Below are 27,411 nucleotides of genomic sequence, written 5' to 3'. Positions count from 1 at the left end.
GGAAGTGTAAACTGGACCGCGCCTTGGGCTTCTATCTGCCCCAGTGTATCCTTTGAAGTCTCTTATCAGTGGAGTCCTGTCTTGAGTCTCCGTTGCCTCCTGTATGAGTAATAATACTGACCCACAGAAATTTTGAGAGGAAGAACTTAGGAATCGCAGTCCCAGTGCCCACAGGAAAACAATGCCACCCCGCCATCTCCGGTGGTGCGTTCACCTGGCGAGGCACACACGTTGCCCCAGGAGGATCACGAACGTGTTGTATGACTTCCCAAGTCCCCTGCCCTCGGCTTCTTGAAGGACTGACACTAACCCAGGCCTTTGAGACCTCTTGGTATCTTGCCCTGGAGCACCATAGTCCAGAGAACATTTTAGTCCATGCTTAATGACCTTTCTATCACTGGAGGGCCCGGAAACGCATGCTTTGCTCTGATGCTCCAGCCAAGTGGACCAGGAACTTAGAAAAACTGACTTCAAGGAATCCCACTTCATGACACTCTTTTGCTTTAACCCAGACTAATCACTCCAGCTTCCTTCCGTTAAGCCCTCCATTCACTTGCGGCAATGGAGAATCAGCGGCTCCAGCATGTGTTCAAAGCCGGGTGGAGCACGGTGCGGGGGGGGGGGGTCCAGTTGGCATGGGAGCTGCTTGCTTGACAGCAAGGGCAGGCTGAGGTTGAGTCGTGTAGAAATGTTGGCTCCTTGGTTCTCGCAAAGTCTTGTGTGTGGAGGTCTGATGGAGTTAGCAAGTCAGAGGTGACAGTTCAGAGGTGAGTGGATGTATGATGAATGAACTGAAGGATGGACGCGTGAAGGGAAGTGATGTGGCCCCTGGGGCACCCTCCTGACGCTGTTGGCATCACTGAACATGGGGTAGCCATCGCTTCAGTGTTCAGGCCACCTACCAGTGATAAAACAGCTCACTGAGAATTGCCAGCCCAGTCCAGCCCAGCCAAAGGCTCTCTGACCTCATCCACGATCCTTACATAGGAGGGAGAATGGGGAATTATTTTTTGTCAGTGTGGGTAAGGAGTTCAAGTTGCCCCAACACTCAGGCCAAAGCAACTCACCTTCTGAAGGACTTGAACCTCGCACAGAGCTCTGACTACTTGGGCATCAACTTAAAGAAGTACCCTGAGGGTGGGGACTCTGGGTAGGGTAGAAATCTAAGGGACCAAATCGAAAGTCATTTTGCTTTGTGGGTGTCAAGGTCACTTGTACAACCTGCCTCCTTATCTACCTGCCCCTCCCTTCCCTGTACATCACCTCCGGTTGCCCCCTCCTATTCCTCCACTGGTACCGCAGAGTTCTCTTTGTTCTCCGATGGGATCGCCAGGTAGTCAGACCTGTTGGAGGAGAGACGGGGGAAGAAAATCAGTGCATTTGTACCCAGAGGTGCCAACACAGGAAGAGGGAAGGAGCAAGGGCCCCAGGAACAAGGATGTCTCTAGAACACCTCTGCTCTTCTTTCTCACCATGTTACCCAAGAGAAAATGAGAATGGCCCTTTCAGCAGACTAGAATAATAAATACTTTTGTTTTTTCCTTCCACCAGCAACGTATGAGTCTTCTCATTTATCCACATTGTTCTCAGGACTTAGTACTGTTAGATTAAATCAGCCAAAATGATGGATGGGAAATTACATTTTATAGATCTTTTAATTTTCCTTTCCCTGATTACTGGTGAAGTTGAGCATCTTTTCATAAGTTTATAAGCAATTTGGGTTTGTACTTCTGCAATATGACTTCATTTGCTTTACCAGTTTTCCTTCTGAGACATTTGTCTTTTTCTTTGATGATTCCATGTCTTGAAAATATCTTTCTTTTTCCTCTTATAATTTATTTATTTTATTTTTGGCTGTGTCGGGTCTTCGTTGCTGCGTATGGGCTTTCTCTAGTTGCAGCGAGCGGGGGCTACTCTTCGTTGCAGTGCACGGGCTTCTCATTGTGGTGGCTTCTCTTGTTGGTGGAGCATGGGATCTAGGTGCACGGGCTTCAGTAGTTGCGGCATGTGGTCTCAGTAGTTGTGGTTCGTGGGCTCTAGAGCGCAGGCTCAGTAGTTGTGGCACATGGGCTCAGTTGCTCCGCGGCAGGTGGGGTCTTCCAGGACCAGGGCTCGAACCCATGTCCCCTGCATTGGCAGGCGGATTCTTAACCACTGCACCACCAGGGAAGTCCAGTATCATAAAATCTTTACTCTAATAGCTGTATAAGACATCTTTATATCTGACAGGAAAACTCCTACCAGCCACCTCCCCCAAACTTATTGTTCTTTGAAACAGGCAAACTATGGCCCATGAGCTAATAAAGGCTGTTACTTGTTTAAAGGGTTGCACACAAACAAAACGAAAGAACAATAGGGGACAGAGACCCTCTGTAGCCTGAAAAGCCTAAAATATTTACTATCTGACCATCCTCTGGCTTAGACTAGTTTTAGCCTCTGGGCTTCTGTATGACTTTTAAGATCCGCTTATCAAGTTCCTTGAACAATCCATTGGGTATTTTGATGGGAATTTTACGGAATTTGCAGATTAATTTGGAAGAGAATTGCTATGTTTGTAACAGTGAGGTTTTAGTCTTCATTTATTTAACTCAAATCTTTCAGTAAAATTTTGTCATTTTCTCCTTAAATATCTTACACGTTTTTATCAGATTTATTCCCAGGTACTGGAGAGTGTTTGTTGCTATTGTAATTGAATTTTTTAAAATGTTTTAAATATTGAGATGTTTCTCTAAATTTTTGTGGCTGGAATATAGATGCTTTTATATTTATAAATATTTTGATTTGTATCAACAATCTTATGAAACGTTCTTACTAGTTCTAATAGTTTGTCTATAGATTCCTTTGGATTTTCTATATAGGTAATCATATTGGCTGTGAATGATAATTTAGTTTCTTTCTTTACAATTCATACTCTTTTTTTTTTTTTTGTATTTACTTAGTGCACCACCTAGGATCTCCAGTATAGAATAGAAGCAGGTATCCTTGACATATTTCTAATATTATAGGCAGTTCTTCTAAAGTTGCCACATAGATGATATTTGCTGTAGGTTATACTAGTTGCTGCCATTAATCCGTTTAAAGATGGTTGGTGTTTAGGTTTAGACTTATATGTATTTATCTTGCTCAGGACACATTGTGCTACCCGAATCTGAAGAGTCATACCTTTCCTTAGCCACTGTATCTCTGAATATTGTCTCTCCTCCATTTTCTCTCTTTTACTCTAATCGATCTTCTCAATTTTTGTCTTCCTATTTCTTTGTGATATTCCACCTTTTTATATCTCTGTGCTTCATTCTGTGAAACTTCCTTATGTTTATCTTCTGGTGACCAGTATCCAATCTCTGGTGAACCAATCCATTGAGTTTTGAATTTTATTGACTGTATTTTTCATTTCCAGGTTTTTCTTTACTCCTGTTCAAATCTGCCTGTTCTTTTTTCTTAATAACTTATTGTATTCTTGTGTTTCGGTTCCTACTCTTGTTTTAACTCTTTTAAGCAAATTTCTTTTCTATATTCTACCAGGTCCTTCTTGTGTCTGAAGCTCCCGGGGTTTAATCCTGCCATCTGTTACTTCTCTTGCTCATGCTGGATTATTTCCTGCTGTGTCTTTTAGTTTTGGATGAGACTGTGGAATCAGATTCAGCAATGCTTTATCTGGGGAGCACTGTTAAGCCTCAGCTAAAAGCGGGTCCCTTCAGAAAATAGTTTTTCATTTGCGTCTACATGGTTATCACTGTCTGGGGACTAATTTTTTTTTAATTGACTTTCTCAGCTTAGAGGTTCCTGGATCACGTGGGTAGCATAAATTTAAATCCCAAACATTGTGAGAGCAGGCTTGTGGTTACCGGTTCTCAAGAATCTTTTATGTTTCTACTTGGAGTCAGGCCAGGTAGATAGGTTTCCTTGGCTTTTCTCTGGGCTGGTGGACTGATGATTATTTACTGATCTATCTTTTGCACGAGCTGTAGCCCTCTGAGGATCCTGGTTCTGCTGGTGACCTCAGTTCCAACTCTGTTTCTTGTGCAAGGCCAGCTGTGGGTACTTCCTGTCCAAGTGTGGGCACTTCCTGTCCAAGTGTGGGCACTTCCTGTCCAAGTGTGGGTACTTCCTGTCCAAGTGTGGGCACTTCCTATGCTCAAGCACTGAAATCTGATCACCCAGGTCACCAGGAATGACAACCTCCCCAGCATATCCTTTCTTTCCTTCTATCTGGTCAGTTATAATTTTTTACTTTCCTGAGATCATAGATATCATGAAAAATGATACTTTATCAAGCATTTCTAGGTGATAATAGCCTAGGGTTTTTAGCTTATCACCTCCACTGTGTAAATCTGTGAGGGTTATTTTCTATCTTTCCTCTCCCCAAATAACAAGCCAACATGGCCCCTTAGACTCTCAGACCCCATCATCTGTTACCTGTGCTCGAGTGACTAGGGCCTTGGCGAAAATGGCCAAGGTACAGTCCGGACGTTGGAGCAGAAGAGCCCATCTCTGGGTTTTCAATCACGGCCAAGCTCCAGGGGGAAGAACATGTTTGGAGCTCCTTAGCTAATAGACGGCAGAGCCCAGGTGGCCTGATGAGCTCTGTGGTTTACAGCAAACAGCTGAATGTGTCGGGAACAGCAAGGACACCAGACAGGCTTCGGTTCAAATCCCAGCCTCTCCTCTCATTATCTGTGTGGCCCCAGCAAGCCACTTAAGCTCTTTGAACTGCTTCAGCATCTATAAAATGGTCATAATAATGCTAACGTCATGGGATTGTGGTGGCAGCGGATGGGCTTTACATAGTGGTTAAGAGTGCAGGGCACGAGTTAGCAGGCACGAAGTCAAACTTGGCTTTGCCTCTTATAATGGTCTTGGGCAAACTTGCCCAGGCTCAGCTTTCGCATCTGTAAAATGGGTATATTCATGCTGCCTACCTCAAACGTTGTGAGGAAAGTGGAGGACTGTGTAAATTGCTCACCACCTCACCCATGAGAGCAGGCGCTCGGAAGGGGCGAGCTATCATCATTTTGGCATCTTTGGACTTACGCATTTTCTTGGGCTGCCTCTTCGGCCTTTGAGACCTTCCTGTAGCAATATATCATCTCGATGAGCAGCCACAGAGTGAGGAAGACCAGGAGGATGTACATCATGATTTCTGAGACCACAGAGGTGAAGTCTTCTCCAGCTGCAAGGGGGAGAGTGAGGCTCACAATATGCATGTCCCACAAACCCAGAGCTGTCCCTGAGGTCTGAGATACACGAGGCCTATTTCTAGGTATGTCTTAAATAAGCACTGGGTCTAAAGGAACGCAAGAGGGTACCAATGAGATTTAACATCCCCTAATTCTCCTGCCTGTCCGCTTGCTCACTGACTTTCTTCAGATGCTCTGGAGGGAGGCATGAGGGAGAATGATGGATGGAGGAAGAAGTTATAGAGCTGGAAGGAATCCTGGAGCTGAGATACGTGCAGCCGGGTCTCAGTTTTCCTACTTCCCGGTGTGTGAACAGTCATTTCCCTGATTTGAGACTCAGCTTCTTAATTTGTAAAGTGAGGGTAATAATTCATACCACACATTACCTGATGTATTAAGGATACCCTGGGACATGTAAAAGTCTGCACAGGTGTGACGCACATGTCTCAGTTGAGCCGACTCTGTCCTCTGAGCTTAGGGTGGCGGAGTGTGGTACCCCCGGGAAGAGGGCATCGGAAAACATGGACAGGGCCACGTGGACAGTGCCGTCAGCCCACCCAGTGACCTGAGCATGTCTGGATGAGAAGCAAGGACGTTCCCAGCTCATCTTCCCTCCAAGTCATTCCAAACCCAAACAGAAATGAGGGTTGGAGAATTCCACATATGAACCAGGCTGTCCTCAGAGTTCTACTTCCGGAGCACAGATCTGATCCTGCCATATACCTACTGAAAACCTTCCAGTATTCCACACCACCCTCAGCATAGAGACCTGACTCTCTTAACAGGGCACAGGAGGCCACTCGCCGTGCAGCCTTCCTCACCTCATTTCCATTCAGTTGGCCAGCAAAACCTCTCTACTCATACACGCTGTGGTCTTTTGGAATCTGTGGACGTTTCTTCTTTCTCTTCCCTCTTCCTAGATTGTATCTCACACCCCAGTGCTACCTCTGTCCCAACATCGCCTCCTGCTTTTCAATCTCCCAACCATTTTTCTAGACTCCACTGAAGTCACCTCCTCTGTGAAGCCTTCCTCAACTTCTCGTGCAGTTATTATTCACGTTCTTCTCCAGGCACTTTTCCATCCATCTATTATAACACTTCTCAGATTGTACTGTGATGTATTTATCTCTCTTCTCTACTGACTGTATGCTTACTAAGAACATATTTATTTCTGATTTATCAGCCTGTTGCCTAATCCTAGAATACTTGAAGTATTCAATAAGTATTTGTGGAATGAATGAATGAATATAAATAAATATTGATCTTCCTTGTTTCCTAACCAACAAAAATGACAAATAAAACATGATAGGGAATTCCCTGGCGGCCCAGTGGTTAGGACTCAGCACTTCCACAGATGGGGCCCAGGTTAAATCCCAGGTTGGGGAACTAAGATCCCACAAGTCGTGTGGTGCAGACAAAAAAAAAAAAAAAATTTTTTTTCATTTAAAAAAAATAAATAACTGAAACATAATACATGGCAAATGTCCCGACATATATTCCTTCCTAGTGGCAAGGAAGGCTGCAGCCACATCTCCCTTTGCTAGCTCTCAGCAGCAAATTAGATTCATGGTTATTCATAGGGCATAAGTCATCCTCAAGGCCTTGCTCATTAAAAACACAATATAGGCACAGCCATGACCTTCACCTCAGAGAAGCAGTCCAAGGGCTCCAGGATCACCCAGGTTTCCTAACTGGAGCTGGAGGTCACAGATGCAGCTTGAGGCACAGGAGAATGCCAGACACATCAAATGTCTTTTCATGGGCTGACAACGGTCTGGTTTGCAATGTGCTCAACTTCAAGCACCCTATTTCTTTCTTTTTTTTTTTTTTTGCGGTACGCAGGCCTCTCACTGTTGTGGCCTCTCCCGTTGCGGAGCACAGGCTCCGGACGCGCAGGCTCAGCGGCCATGGCTCACGGGCCCAGCCGCTCCGCGGCATGTGGGATCTTCCCGGACCAGGGCACGAACCCGTGTCCCCTGCATCGGCAGGCGGACTCTCAACCACTGCGCCACCAGGGAAACCCCCCTATTTCTTTTTAAATGCAGTAGCCAGAAGTAGTACCCCAGGAAGCTGTCCTCAGTAGCTTTATTTACCTCTAGGCGAAGAGAACTCAGATTTCTGTCTTAGAGCTAGGAGGTGAGAGCCTACGCCAGGATCAGTCCAGCTTGAGCAAAGAGAAGCAGGGAGATTCTCTGGGACCACAGGGATGGAGCAGACGTGAGGAATGTGTCATGGTGGAGCGTGCAGCAGTATGAGAGCAGTGAATATCTGGGGGTGGGGATGCAGAGGGTTGCCAAAGCGGTCACGGGGTCGGGGGAAGAGAGAAAAAGAAAAAGTGGCAGGGAGTGGGTGGTGGTGGAGGGAAAAGATGCAGTGGAAACACAGGTAATAGAGGCAAAGATCTGAACCGCAGTCCTGCTTCTGGTGCTAAGGTGCTTCATGTCCGGGCAAGCCCTCCTCTTCCAGAGCTCTGTCTCCCAGCCACAACATGAGGGCGTCAGAGCTGCACCCTCCCACCACCTGGGGAGTCATTTCAACTGACTTTCGCCAGACCGCACCCCAACCTGCTGCACTCACACCGCAGCAGTGGTATGGGGCCTTCTGCACTGAAGGAAAGCCCCCTGGGTGATTCCGATGCCAGCTCTTTGTTCAGACCCCTGGACTGAAAGACAGCCAAGCTTCCTTCCAGCCCTAACGTCCCGAGAGGCTCTGTGGCTCTGATGACAAACTTGTTTTCCCTCTGTTCTTACCCAAGTCTGGCTCTGGGGCCCGGCAGGCAGGCAGACTGGCTCCACTTTGCCACCCTTTCCACTGGCTGCGCAAAGGTCTCTGGAGGCAAAAGCCTTTGAGAGCACAAGGTGGAGACAGAGGCAGCTTCCTAGGGCCTGGCTGTCACCAGCCGACAGTCCCGAGGGTGAACAGCAGAGGGCGCCAGGCTCCCTTTCCCCCGGGGGCACAGGTGTGTAAACAGAAGAGGATAATGGAACTTCTGAACAAAAAAATACCTTAGAGAGCTCCCAGTCCAACCCCCTCGATTCACACAAGAGGAGACGGGCTCAAGGAGGGGAAGAGGCTCATCAGGTCTGAGCCAAGTGGCCTGAGAGTCCCTGTGCACCATCTGGATTGACCTACCTTCCGTTTTAGTCTTGTCTAAATCATGACATCGTTCGCTCTGCTGTGCACTCTCGTTTGCTTCATGAATTTAATCACCATAACACGATAAAAAAATAAATACACCTGTGGCCTGAAAGTCGGGAATCCTGGCATCCTTTTCTAGGAAGAGCCTGGCTTTAATTTGACCTCTCCTTTCTTTCCTGCCCCACACCTTTTGCCTGTTCACTGACCTGCATCTTGGGGCAGCCATAATGCTGAGAACGTGCTGGAAATAGATCGTCTAGGAAGGGCTAAGTAAAATGGAGTCATCATTTAGCCTGGGTGAGAAAACACAAAGGGAGATGCGTATATCGCTCCTCTGCCACATGAAGGAACATTTGCAAGGGGTGAGAAGCCACAGTGCTCTGAACAGTGAGTCCATGGAAAGCAGAACAAGACCAGTTCTAAGTTCACCCTCAAGATTCTGGATTCCATCGCAACAGAAACTTTTGAGTTAGGTTGATGAAAGAACTTCCCAGCCTAACAAGGAACCAGCTGTGGGAAATCGGGACAATTTAAAGATTGGAGAGCAAACCGCGTTTCCCCTTCTCATAGCTGAAAGTGAGGTTATATAACGAGAGACGCCACGGATGGGGAGGGGGTTTCTTGTATGACTACTGTGGAGGGAGACAGAAGACAGAGGCTGTCAGACTTTGGTTTGTAGCAGTTGTTCTCAAAGCAACAGCACTTCCTGGAAACTTTTTTTTGTCATGCTCCATCTACGGAATCAGAAAGCCTGGGTTTAAGAAGCCCTGCAGGGGGCTTCCCTGGTGGCGCGGTGGTTGAGATTCCACCTACCGATGCAGGGGACACGGGTTCGTGCCCCGGTCCAGGAAGATCCCACATGCCACGGAGCGGCTGGGCCCGTGAGCCCTGGCCGCTGAGCCTGCGCATCCGGAGCCTGTGCTCCGCAACGGGAGAGGCCACAATGGTGAGAGGCCCGCATAACGCAAAAAAAAAAGTCCTGCAGGGGAATCTGAGGCTGGATGAAGTTTGAGCACCGCTAGCTCAGAGGTTTGTATGAGTCACAGACAAGAGGGTAGATGACCTCTAGAGAACCTCAGGAGATTTCTCTGAGCCCATTGAATCCGAGATTCAGTGCAGGCCAGAGTAGGTGTAACTGTCTTGGCAGTTTTAGGCTTCAGGGAGGCTGTCCTCTTTCTCTAAAGGGGAGAGTCCAGGGACCGGGTCAAGATTACTGCACTATCATCTCCAAGCCTTTCTGCTTTGAGGAAAGACACAGAGAGGCAAGCTTTCGGGCGGCTTGCAGAAAGCTGGCCGCCCCAGGAGGACAAGCCAGTGGTGACATTTTTAGATATCACCACTCCAGATACATGGGGTTTTGCATTCTGCAAGGGGCTCATTTATGTGGAAACCCGCTGTCCTCCCTCCCCCGAGAGCAGGGCACCCAAGGGAGCCTGTGCCCTAGCCTTACCCTCCTCGGTGACACGGAGGGGGATCAGCCGGGTGGTCTTCACGAAGGGGCGATGTGCCTCAAACTCAAACTCCCGGGACACGTTGCAGGTGTAGAGGCCGGAGTCGTTCAGGGTGACATTGAGCACAGTGATGGACACGTCCTGCAAGTCTTTGCTCCCATTCCACTGCAGGCGTCCCTGGAAGGGGCTCTCCACCTCCTGGTGGCCGTTCCGATACTCATAGATCTGCAGGTAGAGAAGCAGAGGGTGTAGGAGAGAAGACAGGGTAGAGATGGGGACAGGGCGGAGAAAAGGACCAGAATGGTGCTCGGACGTGGGGACGGGGACAGTGTTACCAGGAGCTCCCAAATGTGAGAGTGGGATGGGCGTCTCAGAGGAGGGCAGGGAAGAGAGCAAAGACAGGGAAAGACGGGCAAAGGCACCCAGGTGTCGGGGCACATGGACACGGCAGGAAGAGGCGGGCAGGGAAAAGGGCTGGAAAGAAAGAGGACAGAGGAAGGTGAGTGAAGTGTACAGGAGATCAGGAGAGGGAAATTGAGAGAAAGGAAGGATTGGAAGGAGGCAGAGAGAACAAGAGAGAAAGGTGTGTCATGGGGGCAGCCGGGGAGAGACTAAGGCAGAGAGGCAGCTTCATGCGTCATGAAGACGTCTGAGAGCTCTGGCCTCCAAAAGTGTCTCTCGGAGCTGGTCCCCTTGGAGGGGATGTGAGCAGTCGAGGCCAGGCCGCAGGAAGGGGACCCAGGCTGCTTAAGTGGCCCACATGAGCAGAGAGCTGCCAGCCAATGTGTACACATCAGCTCTTCCACTCTGGGCGAAATTAGATCTGAAATGTGGTCTCTACATTTCTCTTCTCAAACACTTCCACCTTCTGACATACCTTTTTTTTTGTTTCCTTCTACAGCTGTGCAGTCCATCTAGTTTCTGCTTGCCACGTGTGGCTACTTACATTAAAATTTAACTTACTAGGAATGATATAAAATGTAACATTCAGTTTCTCAGTTGCACTAGCCACAGTTCAAGTGTTCAGTGCCACCTGTGGCTGGTGGCTACTGAATTGGACAGCACGAATATGGAACATGTTCATTGTCACAAAAATTTCTATTAGTGTTGTTCTGTATTTCCAGCACAATTTTTTAAGTTTCTTTTCCTCCATCTGAGCCACCTTCTCCTCACTTTGGGCAGGCCTGGAAGCAGAGCAGGTGGCTGGCATATGAACAGACCTGAGGCTCGTGGGGACCTTTGCATCTGGTCAAGACGTCCAGGCTCCTGTAACCTACGCACTAGCCTTGGTTGCGGTCAGCCCTGAACCAGGCGCTAGGAAGCCTACTGTCCCAGGCCTGGCACCTGAGTGCAGCAAAGCCATATCAGAATGGCACATCCAGCCTAGAGTGAGAAATGAGTCCAGCTTTAGGAGAGCTAGACAGAAGGGCAAGCAAAACTCAATTTCATCCTAATGTTGTGTCACCATTAGGTCTTCGTGGGGAAAAACTTGCCCCCAGGAAGATGAGGCAGTGCAGTAATAAGCGCTTTGTATCTGCTGTCAGACGACCTGGTTCAAATCTAAGCTGTCTCACTAACTTAATTTCTTTGACCCTTAGTTGCCCCATTTGTGTGTGTGTGTGTGTGTGTGTGTGTGTGTGTGTGTATTCTCTATCAAACACTTATACAGTACTTCTTATATTCCAGAACTATTCTCAACACATTAAAAATTATAGCACATGAGTCCTGGTAACAGCTCTGTGAGGTAGCTATGGCTTATATCCCCATTTTAGAAATGAGGAAACTGAGGCACAGAGAGAGAGGTTAAGCAGTTTGTCCAAGGACACAGAGTTAAAATAAGTTGTGGAGTCAAGAATCAATCCCCATGGGCTTCCCTGGTGGTGCAGTGGTTGGGGGTCCGCCTGCCGATGCAGGGGACGTGGGTTCGTGCCGCGGTCCAGGAGGATCCTGCATGCCGCGGAGCGGCTGGGCCCGTGAGCCATGGCCACTGAGCCTGCGCGTCCGGAGCCTGTGCTCCACAACGGGAGAGGCCACAACAGTGAGAGACCCGCGTACCGCAAAAAAAAAGAATCAATCCCAGGCAGCCTGGCTCCAAAGACAGTGACAATGTGAATAATGGTCATCCCCAAGTTGGTGTTCAAAGTATATAACAACCATTTTGGCACTGGCACCAACCAATCAGAACTGACATTGGCCATGGCTGATCCCTTAGTTCCCACATCGTGGGTCTGGAAGTTCCTAGTGGGAAGGATGGTGATGAAGCCACTTGGGAAATTTGGCACAAGTAACCACTATAGGACTATTTAAATATGTTACCCACTGATGTGTGTGTACCAGTTGCACATCAGTCTTGGTCACGCCTGACATTCTTGTTTCACTGAGATTGTGAGACTGAAATGAGGTAACCTACGCTATCTCATTTAATGACCCTTGGAGTTATTTCAATGTTTCTGTGAATTTAATCCATCCAGCAGGATGGTGCAGAGATTCGATGAAAACACCTGCACAGTGCCTAGTGGGGTGACTGGCACACAGTAGGCTCTAAATACTATTCATGCCTTTCTCCTCCTTACCCTGCCTGTAACCGGAAGTGCCCAGAGCTGGCCTGGAGCCCTCCCTTTCCCAGAGGCTGGGCTAAACTAAGGCTGTCAGTAATCTGCAGAGGAGCTGTCAGTGCTTTGGAGAGAAAGAGCCAGTGTTTGTCAGATCGTCATTTCCCAGGCTGTCGGGAGCCAGGCACACAATGGCAGAGGCCAGCGGAAACAAAGGGCAGAGTCAGCAGTCAGACATACAAGGAAATCTTTACCGCCCTCGGGCCTGTAGAACCATTCCACCACCGTGGTGGCCTCAACGTCCTCCCTCTTCATGCAGGAGATGCAGCGCAGCTTCATGGGATTGCCCTGAACCGCCTCCGTCTCCGAGGGTACTTCCACACACACAGGGGAGCAGACGCCAGCTGGGGAGAGCCCGGACGCCAGGGAGGGGACAGGAGGTGTTAGGGGAGAGGCAGTGGAGAACAAGGAGGGAGGGAGGAGAGACAGAGAAGGCAGAATCATGAGACAAACTGGAAAACAGCATGCACGTGTACGTGTCTCCCCAGGTACACCCTCTGACAATGGGCAGGGGTGAGCCAGCATTGACTGCAAGCCTCCCCGGAAGCAGCAGGGATGCGGTAGAGCTCGTACCTCAGCTCTGCCCTCAAGGACTTAGAGTCAAGGTGGGAAACAGGGCACCCATGCATCCATCCATCAACCACCCATGCACCCCTTCATTCCACCAACACCCACAGAAATCTACTCTATGCCAGGCCTGACGCTGAGATACAAAGATGAATAAAACACGCTTCACGCCCTAAAGACATTTATAGTCTAGCAGGGAACACATACTCCTGTCATAAAACCAGACCATGATGAGTGACGTACTAGAGGAGAGGCAGTTACTCCTGGCTGGGCTGGGAAGAGAGGAAGAGAACGATGGTGAGACTTAAGGCCAGAAAGGTAGATCGGACCCATGTTGTGAAGACCTCTGTATGCCCTTCACAATAGGAGGGGTCACATGTTTTAAAGCCTTAGAGAGATGTAATCATATCTGTGTTTTATGGCAAATGTAGGTGATTCTGGTGCATGGTGGAGGACGGAGCAGCAAGGAAGAGAATGGTGAGCTGACCCTGGGGCTGGGGCGATGATGCTTCACCCAAGGAGGAGAGAGAGACACACAGTTAAAAATGAGGAAAAAAATTAAAAAAAATAAAAAAGTAAAATAAAATAAAAACAAAATTAAAAAAAGTAAAAAACAAAAAAAGGGGGAGTCAGATTGGGGGGCACCTTGGAGGCCACCCGCAGGCCTGGACTTGTAGTTCCTGCCCTCTAGAAGCTCATGGCCCATTAAAGAGGGTAAGTACAGCAGACTGAAAATTCAGAATGAATCAAAAGCGGGACGTGACTGCCAAGAAAGCAAGTGCAAACGTGGGCTGTGTTATCAGATGTACACGGCAGGACAAAGGAGGAGCAGTTCCCCGGTGCGGTTCAGAGCAAATCTGGACCACTATGATCAATTCAGGGTGTCCCATCGTACGAAAGGAAGTTTTCAACGAGTGCATGTGCAGAGGAAAGCAAGACGGAGAAGGGTCTGGGGGCAAAGTCTGGTAAGAGCAAAGCGGGGTCCCGGAGTGCTTAGCTTGAACACCGACGCACCTGTCTTCAAATATTTGAAGGTTGGCCTGTGGAAGAGAAAATAGATTCTTTCCAACTGCAAAAGTCACATGAAAGTAAAGCTAACTCAATTAAAAAAAATTTTTTTTTCTGGTGCTGAAGCTGTCAACGAATTCGAAAGACTATTTGGTAAGAGAGTTTGCCTGTTATACAGAAGATTCAAAAGTGAGATGAATCGCCAACGATTCTTATATCAGAACTTCTAACCCCTTCTGAGGCTACCTTCTCATTAATAATAAAAACGGAACCCCTAAAAAATGAAATAATACACATAGTAATTTAAAAACTAGTCCACAGTGAACGGTCAGTCTGTTCCTCTACTGGCAGACAGTTCTTTCTAAAAGCAGAGAAAAGCTTTATTTAGAACTTAAAATGAGACTGACCGACTAACTAGGAGTCAAAAAATGAAATATTTGACTCAGAAAGCAACAAATTTAATTTTTAGACATAGAGTTTAAAAACTAGAGGCACTATGATAAAATTTAACATATCAAGGTAAAATAAATTTCATTGGCTTTAAACTCTCAACAAGCAGGGGGTGGTTTTATCAGGCAGCCTGCAAGAGGCTCTCCTGCTTCTGCATAATGGGTCATCACTTTAATCGGGGGAGGGTCCATATCTAGAGAGAACTGATCAGAAACATTTTCAGAATATGAAGAGTTTGAAAACTTGAGTATTGACCTGGTTTAAAAAAAATAAAGCATGGTCTGTGCAAAAGTTTGGGAGCGGATAGAGGTGTAGAGTGTGCATTGAGAACCCCATGTAGCAGGGAGCCTCGGGGCACATTCATATTTAATGAGACGTGGTAAAGATGAGTTAGTGCAATGATGATGACTTCAGAGAAGAATACGAAAATGTACCAAGGAATGTACAGTTACGCTTATAGAGGCAGAAGAAAGACGGTATTGGGCAGCTGAAGGCTTGGGTTTGATAGACTTCTTTTGGCCACACTGCACAGCTTGCAGGATCTTAGTTCCCCAAACAGAGATAGAACCCAGGTCCCTACAGTGAAAGCACAGAGTCCTAACTACTGGACCGCCAGAGAATTCCCAGTTTGGTGGACTGTCTAACCTCTCTGAGACTCAGTCTATGCATCAACAAAATGCTGAAAATAATATTTATCTAATAGATGTGTCATGCAAATTCTATGGGATGATTTCTACGAATGTGCTTTGTACATTCGTTAATGTTATTTTCCTTCATTTATTTCTTCACTCTTTCAACATATATCGAGTGCTTATTGTGCACCAGGCACTGCTCTAGGCACTGAGAACACAACAGGGGACAAAACAGAAACCATCCCTGCTCTCATGGAGCCCACATTCCAGTGGAAGGCGAGAGAAAATAAGCAACATTAAACTGCAATAAGTGCAATTATAAGAAAAAAATAAAACAGAATAGAGGAGTTAGAGTGTGCATAGAATCACCAGAGACTCACTGAGAAGGTGAGGTCGAGCAGGTGTTGAAGGAAAGAAAGGAGGGAGCAAGCTGTATGAATATCTGTGTGAAGGTGTGCAGAGGAGATAGCAACTCGAGAGCCCTAGGGTGGGAGTGTGTTGGCAAAAGCAAAAAGCACAATAAAGTACAGGGCACAAAGTGAGAGTAGGAGGAGATGAGGCAGGAGAAATAAGTCAGAGCCGGATCACGGCTGCTCTTCCAGCCCGCAGTTAGATCTTTGGCTTTTGCTTTGAGTGACATGGGAGCACTGGAGGCTGTTGAGTGGAAGAATGACATGATTTATACAAAATCACCTGATCTGACTGCTATGTTGGGAATAAACTGAAGAGGTGAGGAAGGATAAGGGTGGAAGCAAAGAGAACAGTTAAGAGGCTGGTACAGTGATCAGACTGAGAGGTGGTTCAATGACTTTGCTTGGATGAAGGGAACAGTAGAGCTGCTGGGGCTTGAAAGTGTATAGTTTGCTGGACTAACATCCTTGAATAGGTGAGAGGTGATAGCCTCTAGTGAACAAGTAGATGAGTTGGTCTTAAATATAAACACGGTTAGTTCATTTAGAGTTAAAGGAGGGAAGGCAGAATACACGCAGTCAGGATGGTGAGTAGGGCACAGCAGCCTCTCTTTGTTCTGAGTTGCCCCTGAGTAATCCAAGGTATCATCAGACAGCAAGCCCCACTGATCGCCTTCTCCTTGCCAAAGTCCGGTATGAAGTCCTAAGAAAGAACTCAGCTCATGAGGTCAATTTAATTCATGAGGTCCTGGAAGGAACATTGCAAAATGGCCACAGAATCCTCTCATCCTTGTTTGCCTTCCTTTGCGATATGACTCGCTGCTCCTTCCACCAAAAGGTAAAGTATATTTCTTCACCCTGTAAGTCTCCAGTACACTATTGCCTCTCTTTCCAAGAAATCCTCTAGATATCCAAGAAAAGATTGTACATATGGTCGACATTCAACCCACATTGCTGACTGTGAATAATAAACTCCTGGAATAATCTTGGCCAAATCATTTGACCCATGGTCTCCTCTTCAATGTCTATAGTAATAATGAGGAAACCAGAGAAGGAAGAAAATATTAATTATGATTATATTTAACTAAGGAATAGCATCAATCTATTATCAGGTGGATAGTAATGTGTATGTAACCAACTCCTCTAATAACCCCAAATCTTTTTCTTCTTTGGTTATTGCTATATTGCTCCTCTTAACTTTGCTCTGCAATGCTAAGAAAATAAAGGCTTTGATTAGAATGTAAATACTTTCCAAAGGGGGGTGATCAATGATGTTATTTGTAGATATTAACACCCTGAAATGACTTGGTCTATCAGATTAGCCAGTCACTTAGCAGAGCCTTGAAAGAATGGGATGTAAAATGGGTTACTGGGGGAAGAGAGGAAAACACTCCCCAACACAACCAACACCTGGGAGAGGAAAATCAGAGAAGACACTAGGAGGTAAAAATGAGGAAGGCCCTAGGAAAGGCAATGGCATGGGAGAGGAGTGGAAGGGTGGCTCCAAAGAGGGATGAGAGGACAGACGCCAACCTGGCAAGCCTGTATAGCAGCACACATGTCCATAAGAGGAGCTAGAACAAGCCCTGGAAGACTGACATCAAGGGGTAAGAGCTCTCTAGCAAGTCCTTTCCCCTCCACTGCCCTCATTTTCTCATCTCTAAATTGGAAATAATACTGCTTTCCCTGACTACCACCATAGGATTGCTATGGGGACCAAAAGAAGAAATAGATCGAAAATTGCTTTGTAAACTGTAAAGCACAAGGCAAGTGTAGATTCTATTATTATTATTATTATATACTTTATTGAAGGAAATAAGGGAATTTTGTTCAATTCACACAGAAAATAAAAGAATGGAAAAAATTCCATTCATATTGGGAAGGGTGAACACATCTAAGTTAAGTGCTTTCCAATGCTGGAATTACATGCAAACATTACATTACCCTACCATTCAATTGTGCAGCTAAAAGGGACGTTAGGTATCATCTGCCCCAATTTCCAAACTTATGTATTTCCAAATATACGTATATGAGGAACAAAATACTCTAAGGTTATTACACAGCAAGCTAGTGGCAGAGCTAAGACTCCAATCCAGGCTTTGTAAGTCCTAGTCAAAAGGTCCTTGGCCTATAGAGTGCTCTCCCCCTCCACTAGAATTCAGGCATATATGCTAAAACTTAAATTAGGGTTTGGGAAGACAGGCTCTTTAGAATCTCTCCCCAACCTTCTCTACAACTTCATCTCTCATTGCTTTACTCATGCTCTTTCTTATACAGCCCAACTAACCTCTCCTAAGCCCCCTAGTCTTAGCCTCCCCCTGAGGAAATCACAGCCTTAAGTCTTCAAGGCAGGTGAGATCATTGGCGACCTATTATGTCTGCTTCATCTTCAGGTCTGGTTGACCCTACTGGGGATGGGTGGCGGTGAGTCTGCCCTTGGGACTGGCATTACTCTCCCTCTTTGTCCTTCCCAGCCTGTCTCATCAGGCATTTTGTTCAACAGGAAGCTTGGCTCTGCTTCTGGTCACATGCAAAATCCAGATAATGCTGGCAGCCAGAGTTAGTCCTGGAGGCTTAATAAAGTGATACTAAGGTAAAGAGGCTGTTCCCATCAGCATATCTGCCACTGCACCAGCAGAATGAGTTCCCTGCCAACCACAGAGCATAATCCTATACCCAGTTTCAGTAAGGCAGGTGGGCATGCTCACATCTAATTATACTGGTTATTGATTTTTAACATGGAGGAATGTAGCTAAGATCATGTAAAGCAATTATCAGCTGGAGAGCACCTATATTTGACCTGAGGATCTAAGTTGCCAAGACTGAGATGCCCATAACTACACAACAACCACACACACACACACACACACACACACACACACACACACCTACCTACTACATCCTCATCAATCCATGCAGATGCCCATGCTAACATGCTCTGACATACACTAGCATACACATTCAGACCCTGAGGCATACATCAACACAGTAAAGCATTCTCTCAATCACACATTCAGACATTATCATGTAGACTCATTAACTCCCACTACACACATGCAGACCCCACTCCAAGCCCATCTCTAACACCACTCTGCTCAGCCTTACTGTTTCAAGTATAGGATTCCCTTATTTGGAGGGAGAAGGTCACCTCACTCCTTCACAGCAGACAAACAAGAACGTATTTATCTTTAAAGGCAAAAAAACTCAGCCCCCCAAACACCAACGCACCTTAATTCCACATGTTCATGAAAAAGAAGAAAGATGCAATTCCCAGGTGCCTATTTATCTAATATATCGCTGCAAATGGCTGAAGCCTGTTTTACTTATTGAAATTAAACAGATGGATCAACAACTAGTTTCATTCTCAAAATGCACGCATCCAGATTTTTTTAATATATAAAAATTAATTCAAAGACCTCATTGAGAAATGAAATGTAACGGTAACCGAGATTTTTTAATAATGAATGTGACTGCATGCTCTTTCAGCTACGGGAAAGGGAAAAAAATACTTTGAAATTAACAGGAAACGGGAGGAAGGGTGGAAAAACCACCAAGGGAAGTTCAGGAATAAAGCAGCACGGGAGTGGGGAGGCCTTTTTCCAATCTCAGAATCCCAGCTCTCATGGAACCCCTCTGGATCCCGTATCTGGCAGAAGAGCACAGGGGGAAGTCAGCCAGGGCTCCTCGTTTTCACCAACGACATCAATAAGTGTTATTACTGTTAGCATTATTACTGTCATCTGCATCTCGCATGGCAGGGTGCTGGTACTTACCCCACAAAATGAGCAGGAGGGAAGCCAGGGGAAACAATCTGTTGAAGCCAGGCATCTTTTTCAGCGGGTGGCTTCCGGGGCTAAACAGAGAGATTCCCTGGGTCAACAAATGCTCCCTCTCAGTACTTTCGAGGAAACCCTCTGGGACGAACTGCTCCAAGGGAGCGACTTTCTGACTGAAATAAGGGCCAAGTGCCGTTTACTGGGGAGGCTCTGCGGGCTTCTTGAGCCGGGCGGGGGTTTCAGCTCCAAGCCACTCTGGCGGACTGCCCCAATTCGAGGGAGTGGATCGGCAGCGTGGCGCGCCCTCCCCGGAGCCCGTTGCTGGGATCCGGATCAGCACCACGGACAGAGCCTTCCCCGCCCACCCGGAACTTCCAATTCCAGTCGCTCAGCTGTTTCCCCTGTTTGCACCTCGGGGAAAGCTCAGCTCCGAAGTGAGCGGCAGGCAGGCTCTAGGCGGCTGAGCTGCCGGAGGGGTCCCTGTTGATCCATCTCTCACCTCCCTACTGAGAGTTACGCTCCGACCAGGATCCACCCAGACCCGGGAGCGCCGGCTTCGTCCGCCCTGATCGCCTTCTCCAGCTGGGCCTGCCCTCACACCCGAAACCACCGGGGCTGCCGTCTGAGCTACAGAACTCGTTCCACCTCAGTCCAGTCCACACCCGCCGAGCCTCCCCGGGGAGGTCCGGAGGGGGGCCAGGAAGGAGGCGGAAGCTTCTGTGCGGCCTGCGATCGAGAGGTGGGGTGGGTGGGCCCCGTCCCCGAGCTCGCCTGCAGATCGTGCAGGGGCCCGGACCCTGCGTGGCGCGTGACCAGCCGCCCTTCTCCAGGCGCCCCGACCGTGTGTGCTCCGTCAGCCTTGACATGCGCAGGCGGCTCTCCACCGCCACCACCACCACTTACCCCCGCCCCCCCGCGCCAGTGCAATACTCCCCACCCCCAAACAGGCGTGCCCCTCTCAGGGCCGAGCGCGGCTGCAGAGCGCAGGGGCGGAGCTCGGAGCGGCGCAAAGACCTCAGCCCCCGCGATTTCTCTGCTCGCCGGCTGACTCCAGGTCTGCCTTTCGCATCTCCACACCTCTCCCCAGCACCGGCACGCCTCCTCTCACCAATTCACCGCCCCCACGCCCCCGCCCAAGCAACCCCGCTTTGGCTCCTGCACAGACATGCGAGCTTCCAGCTCCGGGAAGAGGAGGGCCAAATCTCTTTCAATGATGTCATCTTTAATGTACATGCTACATGGCTCCTGGCTTCTCTCCCCCGACCCCATCCCCTCCTGGTATATCCTTTGTCTAGCCTTGATTAATTGGTACCGGGCACCCTGAACGCAGCAAAATAATCCCTGCTTAGAAGTGGGGTAAGAGGGAGGCGCACCTGTTCCCGTGTTCACCTCCTCACTGGCTGAGGAGGTGATCCAAACGTCTGTGCAACAGTGGTGTTGGGGGTGGAGCAACTCCCTCTCGCTCTGCTCACTTTTTTGTTGTTGTTGTTAAGTTTAAAAGCAGATAGACTGTGGTTTGGCTTCTTCCAACTATTAGCCTCACCCTAGTCCTAGCAGCTGTTTCACTGCCCCTCCCCATCCCTGGAAGGGAAACCTGAACGTTTAAATTTAGTTATAAACTCAAATTGACATAATAGATTAGGAATGCCTGGAACCGAGTGAAAGATTAATACAAGAACCTCTCCCCCCTTCTCATTCCCTACTGCTCCCTTTCCAAAACGGGAAGCTTGACACTGATATTCCAAAACAGAACGGCAGAGTAACAGCTGACGGTAAGTGAACCATGTGCAGGAAATTCTCCCTCCTAACATATCACAGAGCAACAGAATGTCCTTCTTCCTGGGCAGGGAGCCACCAGGCCATACTCTGTGTTGCTTTGAAGACCAGCCCTTGAATCACAGTGTGTTAGACCTGGATGAGAAGTTAAAGACTTAATTCAACTTCCTTTCCAATTCTTGAATCCCCCAAGGACATTCCTGATGAACAGGCTTGGCCTTTGTCGGGAATGAGAGCTCACTACTTCACAAAGTCAGTCCCTTCTAACGTTTAAGGAAGTTCTTCTTCATATTCAGTTGAATTCTGTACACTCTTCCTTCCTCCCCAAACTCCATTAAGTGGTCGGCAAAATGTTTTCCTTAAGAGAGAGCTATGCTTCCCCACATCCCACCCCAGAATTTTTTGTTTGGGGCTAAGCTTCGTAAGTCTCTTCCAGTGTATTTTCTGGTAGTTTCCAACCCTTAACTACGCTGGTCACTGTCTCAGGAGGATTTTTAGTTTGTCGGCATGATACATCCAGAAGAGGGACTGATGTTTTCTGTGGGGTCTGCCAGCGTAAATCCAGGAGAATTATGGCCACAGTTGCTTCAGAGGGTACGTCTGTTCAGTTACATTTACAGCCATATCTCACTCATAATGAGCTATGGTCAGTTAAAATCCCTCAGTATTTTTCACTCAACTTGTTGCAGAGTTATCTTGTACTTATAGAGGGAATCTTGTGGGGGGGGGAACACCTCTGTGCTTATTGCTGTTAAAATTTATTAGTTTCGGGCTTCCCAGGTGGTGCAGTGGTTAAGAATCCATCTGCCAATGCAGGAGACACGGGTTCTAGCCCTGGTCCAGGAAGATTCCACATGCTGTGGAGCAACTAAGCCCGTGCGCCACAACTCCTGAACCTGAGTGCCTAGAGCCCGTGCTCCGCAACAAGAGAAGCCACCGCAATGAGAAGCCCGCGCACTGCAACGAAGAGTAACTCCCGCTCGCCACAGCTAGAGGAAGCCTGTGCACGGCAACGAAGACCCAACGCAGCCAAAAATAAATAAATAAGTTAATTAATTTTTTTAAATGTATTAGTTTCAACCAATTATCCCATGCTATTAATAATTGTATTGAATCCAGATTTAATCATCCGACCTCTCTCTTCTTTAGCTTTGTTTCATCTTTAGGCTTGATAATCACTTGATCCAAACATAGATTTTTTTTTTCAAATATAGATTTTTTTTTAATGTATAGGAAAAAAAAAGAGTTCTTTGGCACGAGTTTAGAGACCTTATTCTAGTTTGACTAATTTGACTTCTTTGGTATTATTGCTCAATCACAAATAAATACCCAAACATATCTCCCTATTTTCCATATTTGTAACATAACACATTCTGAAAATTTAAAACGAAGGGTATATGTGAGAGGAATTAGACTTATAATGATCCAGATAAGAGAGATTTACATTTACATAGAAACAGATTTTCAGCAATACATTTCAAACCATTCCAAAGTGGAATGAATTACCTTTTGTTATGTTCAAGCAGCTGTTATCCAAAGAATTACTGGGATGTTGTAGAAAAAAAAAGTCTTCTATAGGTTAGAAATTTGGAACGGATTGTTGATAAAGTTCCAGTCATCTTTGAGATTCTATGATCTTATTGAAAGTCTCACCCAAATACATAGAGTGACTGAAATATTTTCAGTCTTGATAATTCCATCAACCATTACACTACAGCCATCACCACTACGGCAGCAGGAACTGGCTTAATTTTACATAATTTTTTCTTAGGTCTATTTGTGCAGATTCCTAATAATCACAATGTTCTTTTTAAAATATTTACCAATCCCATTTTATTTTTTATTTATTTATTTTTTTGCGGTACGTGGGCCTCTCACTGTTGTGGCCTCTCCCATTGCGGAGCACAGGCTCTGGATGCGCAGGCTCAGCGGCCATGGCTCACGGGCCCAGCCGCTCCGCGGCATGTGGGATCCTCCCGGACCGGGGCACGAACCCGTGTCCCCTGCATCGGCAGGCGGACTCTCAACCACTGCACCACCAGGGAAGCCCCACCAATCCCATTTTAAATAGTCACTTTGAGGATTTTACTCCCCTGTCTCTCCTCTATTGAAAACAGGAGCATTTGGTCTCTTCAGTCCTCTGACGTTTCCTTTGATATTAGGCAGTAGCTCTCAGTCACTTTCACAAGTACCTTAAATTCCCTAAAGTACCTCTGGCCTTGTTCTGAGAGTTCTTAACTCATTTAAATTAAGTAATCCCTTCCTCCTTTCTGCCATTTTAGCTTCAATCCTTTTCTGCTGGGATTTTGTTGTTTGTTTCTTTTTCTTTTTCTACCTTTCCCAATTTGATGATTATCTTCCCCTTACAGTTGAGGGTGAAACTGTAGTTTCTAGTCTACCAACAGTAGCCAGGGCACTCTTTGTATTCTGTGAGACCACGTACCTTTCTTGCTTGAAGCCCTTCAATAGCATCTCATTGAATAATAAAATAATAAATAAAATCTAGACTCCTCACCATGGTCTAGCAAGGCCTGCCCTGAGCCCTGTCTATCTCTTCACACTCACATCTGCCATTCCCTGTCTTGTCCACAGTGTTCCAGTGACTGTTGACTTTTTAAATATGTGCCTCAAACTTAACAAGCTCTTTCCCGTAATAGAGCCTTTGCACGAGCTGTCCCCTCTGCCCAGGCCGCTCTTCATCCTGTGGCTGGTTTCTTATCATTCTACTCTTGCCTTAAATGACTTCTTAGAGTAGCACTTCCTGGACACACTCTCTAAACTGGTTTCCTACCTATTTCCCCCATCTGAAGCTACTCTCTATCTCATTACCCTTTTTCTTGTTCTTCCCATCTTCTCTCACTATCCAAAATTATCTTATTTTAAATTTATGTACATACTTATGTTCTGTTTCCACCTCTCAGGGTGTAAGCTCCGTGAAAGCAGCCTTGTTTGTTCTTTTCGCTGCGGTATCCCTATGCCTGGATGGGTACCAGACAGATATTCCATCCTTTGTGAATCCTGAATGAATGAATAAATGGATGGAGGAATGAGTGAGGATAGTGCAGAAAGAGTGAAGAGCTGAGACCATAATCAGTAGAGGCAACAGAAAAAAATAGTCAAAGGAATGGGAGAAGGTCCAGAAAGACGCAGTGCCACACTGGAGAAGGGAAGAGAAAATATCTAGACTTTGGGGACACTCCTCCTCAGAGGGGACTTCAGCTAATTGTGCTCAGAGATTGGGGAAGAAGAGGGGGGAGTATGGGGCCTGAGGTTTTCAGAGATTTTGAGGTGGAGGGAAGCAATGACTCTGACAGAAAAAAAAAAGAATGACATCTGAGATATGCATGGAGAAGTTAGTTTTTCCTGAGGAAAGAAACCCGTTTCACTAAGATTATTGGGGGGAGAATTAGTAACAGTAGTGGCAGTGACGCTGTGAGTAAAGATAAAGCATGAGATCTTTATATATATATACACACACACAAAATTGTCCACTGAGAGTAGGGACAAGGAAACTGCGGACAAGAAAACCAGTCTGGAATCACCATGGGGTCCTTCTTGACACATAGATGCCAAGAGGAGCATTTCAAGATCAACACATACCTGAACTTAGAGTCAAGATGCAGAAATCAGAGCCCAGTGTAGGCAAGTCAAAGAAATGACCTGCTTCTGCTACTGTAAGTGAATTTTGAAAAATAGTGCACACCCCATGGGATGAGAGGGAGGAAACCTCTTTATTTTAAACTGTGGCCAAAGAGCACATATGGGACTGAGAGATATTGGGCTCCCCCAGATCTTTCCCTTATCCTGTCTGCCGGCTGTGTGGTTACTGTCACCAGCCAAGGGATGTTTGGGATTAGAACAGGAAACAGTGACATGGTGACCAGACTATGTAATCTCTTTCTGGAACTGCACATGGCAGAGAACCTGGCAGGTAAGATGGAGCCAAACAAGTTTTTTGAATAGAACTGAATCCCATCTGAATGATTAGGGAAGCCAGAACTTTCCTGACACCCAGGAGGAACCCCACCACTCAGAACAGACCCTGTGTACAAAAACGCCAGTGTCACACTGCTTTTAGCCAATCTCCAAGATTATCCGTCAGTGGGAAAGCTGCCAATAGGTAGGTATGATAATCCAAACATTTGAGTGGGGAAAAAGAAAACGTAATTGGTGATAATGTACTTCACCTCGGAAGAAAAGTTATAATATGTTTTCAGTTATTGCTGTTAGCCTGGCATAATTGTTTATGCATTTCTGGCATGCATGTGGCTGGAGCTCTCAGGTAGGTAGAAAGGAAAAGTCTTTTGGAGAAATAAATATCATTATTACCTTTGCTGCTTATCTAAATACTACTGTTGTTCTGACATTTGGGACAGGACTCAATGCTCATCAGAAACACTATTGAAAAAGAAGAGAAAGAAACCACAACATGAGGCCCAGGTCTGCGACCTAGGCCTGTGTCCCATGCCTCGTTGTACTCTGAATAGTACTGACATTTTCACTCCACCTCTCTGAACCAATTCTCTCTAATTATCTGCCTCCCAGAAGTACTGGGAGCACAGATGAAATTGTGTGTGTGGATGTGTTTTGCATTTTGTAAAGTCCTATAAAACCAAGAGGTGTTAGGCTTCCTTTCCGATGATTTCTTTAATCCTTACAGAGATGCGCTCAGCTGTTAACTTCAGCAGGATGAGAAATAATCAGCTTTTCATGATTATCATCACTTCTGTTATCATTATCATCATCAGCATAATTATCTCATCATCACGGTATTTGAAGGCATGCTTTGGCCCAAAACCATGCTATGTACTTCATAAGGATTAATTCATTTACTCTGCACAACAATCTTCTTTTTTTTTTTTTTTCTTACGGTACGTGGGCCTCCCACTGTTGTGGCCTCTCCCGTTGCGGAGCACAGGCTCCGGACGTGCAGGCTCAGTGGCCATGGCTCACGGGCCCAGCCGCTCCGCAGCATGTGGGATCCTCCCGGACCGGGTCACAAACCCGTGTCCCCTGCATCGGCAGGCAGACTCTCAACCACTGCGCCACCAGGGAAGCCCCACAATAATCTTAAGAAGTAGATACTGTTATAATTTCTCTCTCTCTCTCTTTTTTTTTTTTCTGGAAATAAATACAAGAGGAGTTGATTTGCTCACTCAACTGTACATGGCAGAACTACGACTCAGACCTAAAGCTCTTTGTCTCCAAAGCTTTAAGGACTTAACTTCTTCCTATGACACCATCAAAAGACATGTCTATGTGCAAATCAGTCAGAAAGGTAATGACTCGTCCTGCAATGGAAAGTTCCTAGATAAGTGTTGTGTAGATATGTGTATTTATATGTGAGAAAAGTAGGTATAATCCCTTTACTCACAAAACTTCTAGTATGATGAAAAACTATGGACTCTAAATAAATAAACATGGGAAAATGCAATATATTTTGTGTTCTTTCTTTCTTTTTTTCTTTCTTTTTTTGGGGGCGGGGGAAGCTTATAATCACTCAGCATTTAGAGAGCTCACGTAGATCAACATGAGTAAAAACCTCCTCGTTGCTTTGTTTTTCTGTCTTTTGTTTTTTGTAAAAGGAATAACCTCTTGGCCTCATCTAACAGTTTTATTTTTAAGAACACAACATATTTCATTGAATTCCCGTGATATACCTGTGAGGTATGAGAGACTAGTCATCTCTTTTAGACGGCAAAAATTAATATTTAGAGAGATTAAATGATTTGTGTACTGTTACACATCATTCATTCATTCATTCACCCAGAAAACTTCTACTGGGTGCTTATTCTATGCCAGGTATTGGATTAATCTCTGGCTTTACAACAGTAAGTGAAATTGTGGGCTGAGGGCTATTATGTCCATAGCCCTGGAGGATGGAGTCACAGATTATGCTCTGAAGGTGTGGAGCAGGGGGACAGCTGGGAAAGTTTTGAAAGCGGTAATATTTGAGTAGATGAGTAGACTTTCCCAAAGAAAAGGAATGATAGAATGGGAGTGGATGGGTGTTCTGAAAGGCTTACCTTGTAGATGCGGGTGGCACTCTGCTGGTTCTTAATGTGGGGCACTTTTCACCAAATGACCCTGCCATTTTCAAGTAAGGTCGTGATTTGTGGCTAAATGGAGTAGTGGAAAAGAATGATATCTTTGGTATCAGACAGGTTTATCCTGGATACTTTGCTTGTTACCTCTGTGATCTTGGGCAAGTTACTTAATTCCTCCAAGTCTTAGTTTCTCCAGCCATAAAATGAGAATAATAATGCTACCTACCCATAGCTATTTATGGCAATTAAACGAATTATCATGTAAATCACCTGGTTCTTAGCATAAACTTAATAGATATTATTTTCTTCTCCCTTCATCATAAATAAGGACTAGACACTATTACTATCTTCTTCTTTTTAGGAAACT

At 46.3% G+C, this 27,411-nt stretch overlaps 1 protein-coding gene across 1 annotated transcript; it reads right to left on the bottom strand.

Moving 5' to 3' along the window:
- Positions 1-635: 635 nt before the first annotated feature.
- SCN3B (sodium voltage-gated channel beta subunit 3) lies at positions 636-20,709 on the bottom strand. The gene is made up of 6 exons (XM_082660188.1): positions 20,595-20,709; positions 19,219-19,298; positions 12,559-12,722; positions 9,766-9,991; positions 5,032-5,170; positions 636-1,343 (listed from the first exon to the last, which is right to left on the bottom strand). The coding sequence occupies exons 2-6, from the start codon at positions 19,271-19,273 to the stop codon at positions 1,280-1,282; spliced, it is 648 nt and encodes a 215-aa protein (XP_082516314.1). The 5' UTR covers positions 19,274-19,298; positions 20,595-20,709; the 3' UTR covers positions 636-1,279.
- Positions 20,710-27,411: the final 6,702 nt, after the last annotated feature.

Source organism: Grampus griseus, assembly GCF_964374135.1.
Source record: "Grampus griseus genome assembly, chromosome: 8".
In the NCBI taxonomy this organism is placed as follows: Eukaryota; Metazoa; Chordata; class Mammalia; order Artiodactyla; family Delphinidae; genus Grampus; species Grampus griseus.
This window is presented reverse-complemented; position numbering and strand designations above follow the sequence as displayed.

Coding starts and splice junctions, on each gene's coding strand:
- SCN3B (XM_082660188.1), bottom strand. CDS start 19,273: ATGCCTGGCTTCAACAGATTGTTTCCCCTGGCTTCCCTCCTGCTCATT. Junction 12,723..19,218: donor CCTCCTGCTCATTTTGTGGG/GTAAGTACCAGC, acceptor GGCTCTCCCCAG/CTGGCGTCTGCTCCCCTGTG. Junction 5,171..9,765: donor CCTCCGTGTCACCGAGGAGG/GTAAGGCTAGGG, acceptor TCCCCCTTGCAG/CTGGAGAAGACTTCACCTCT.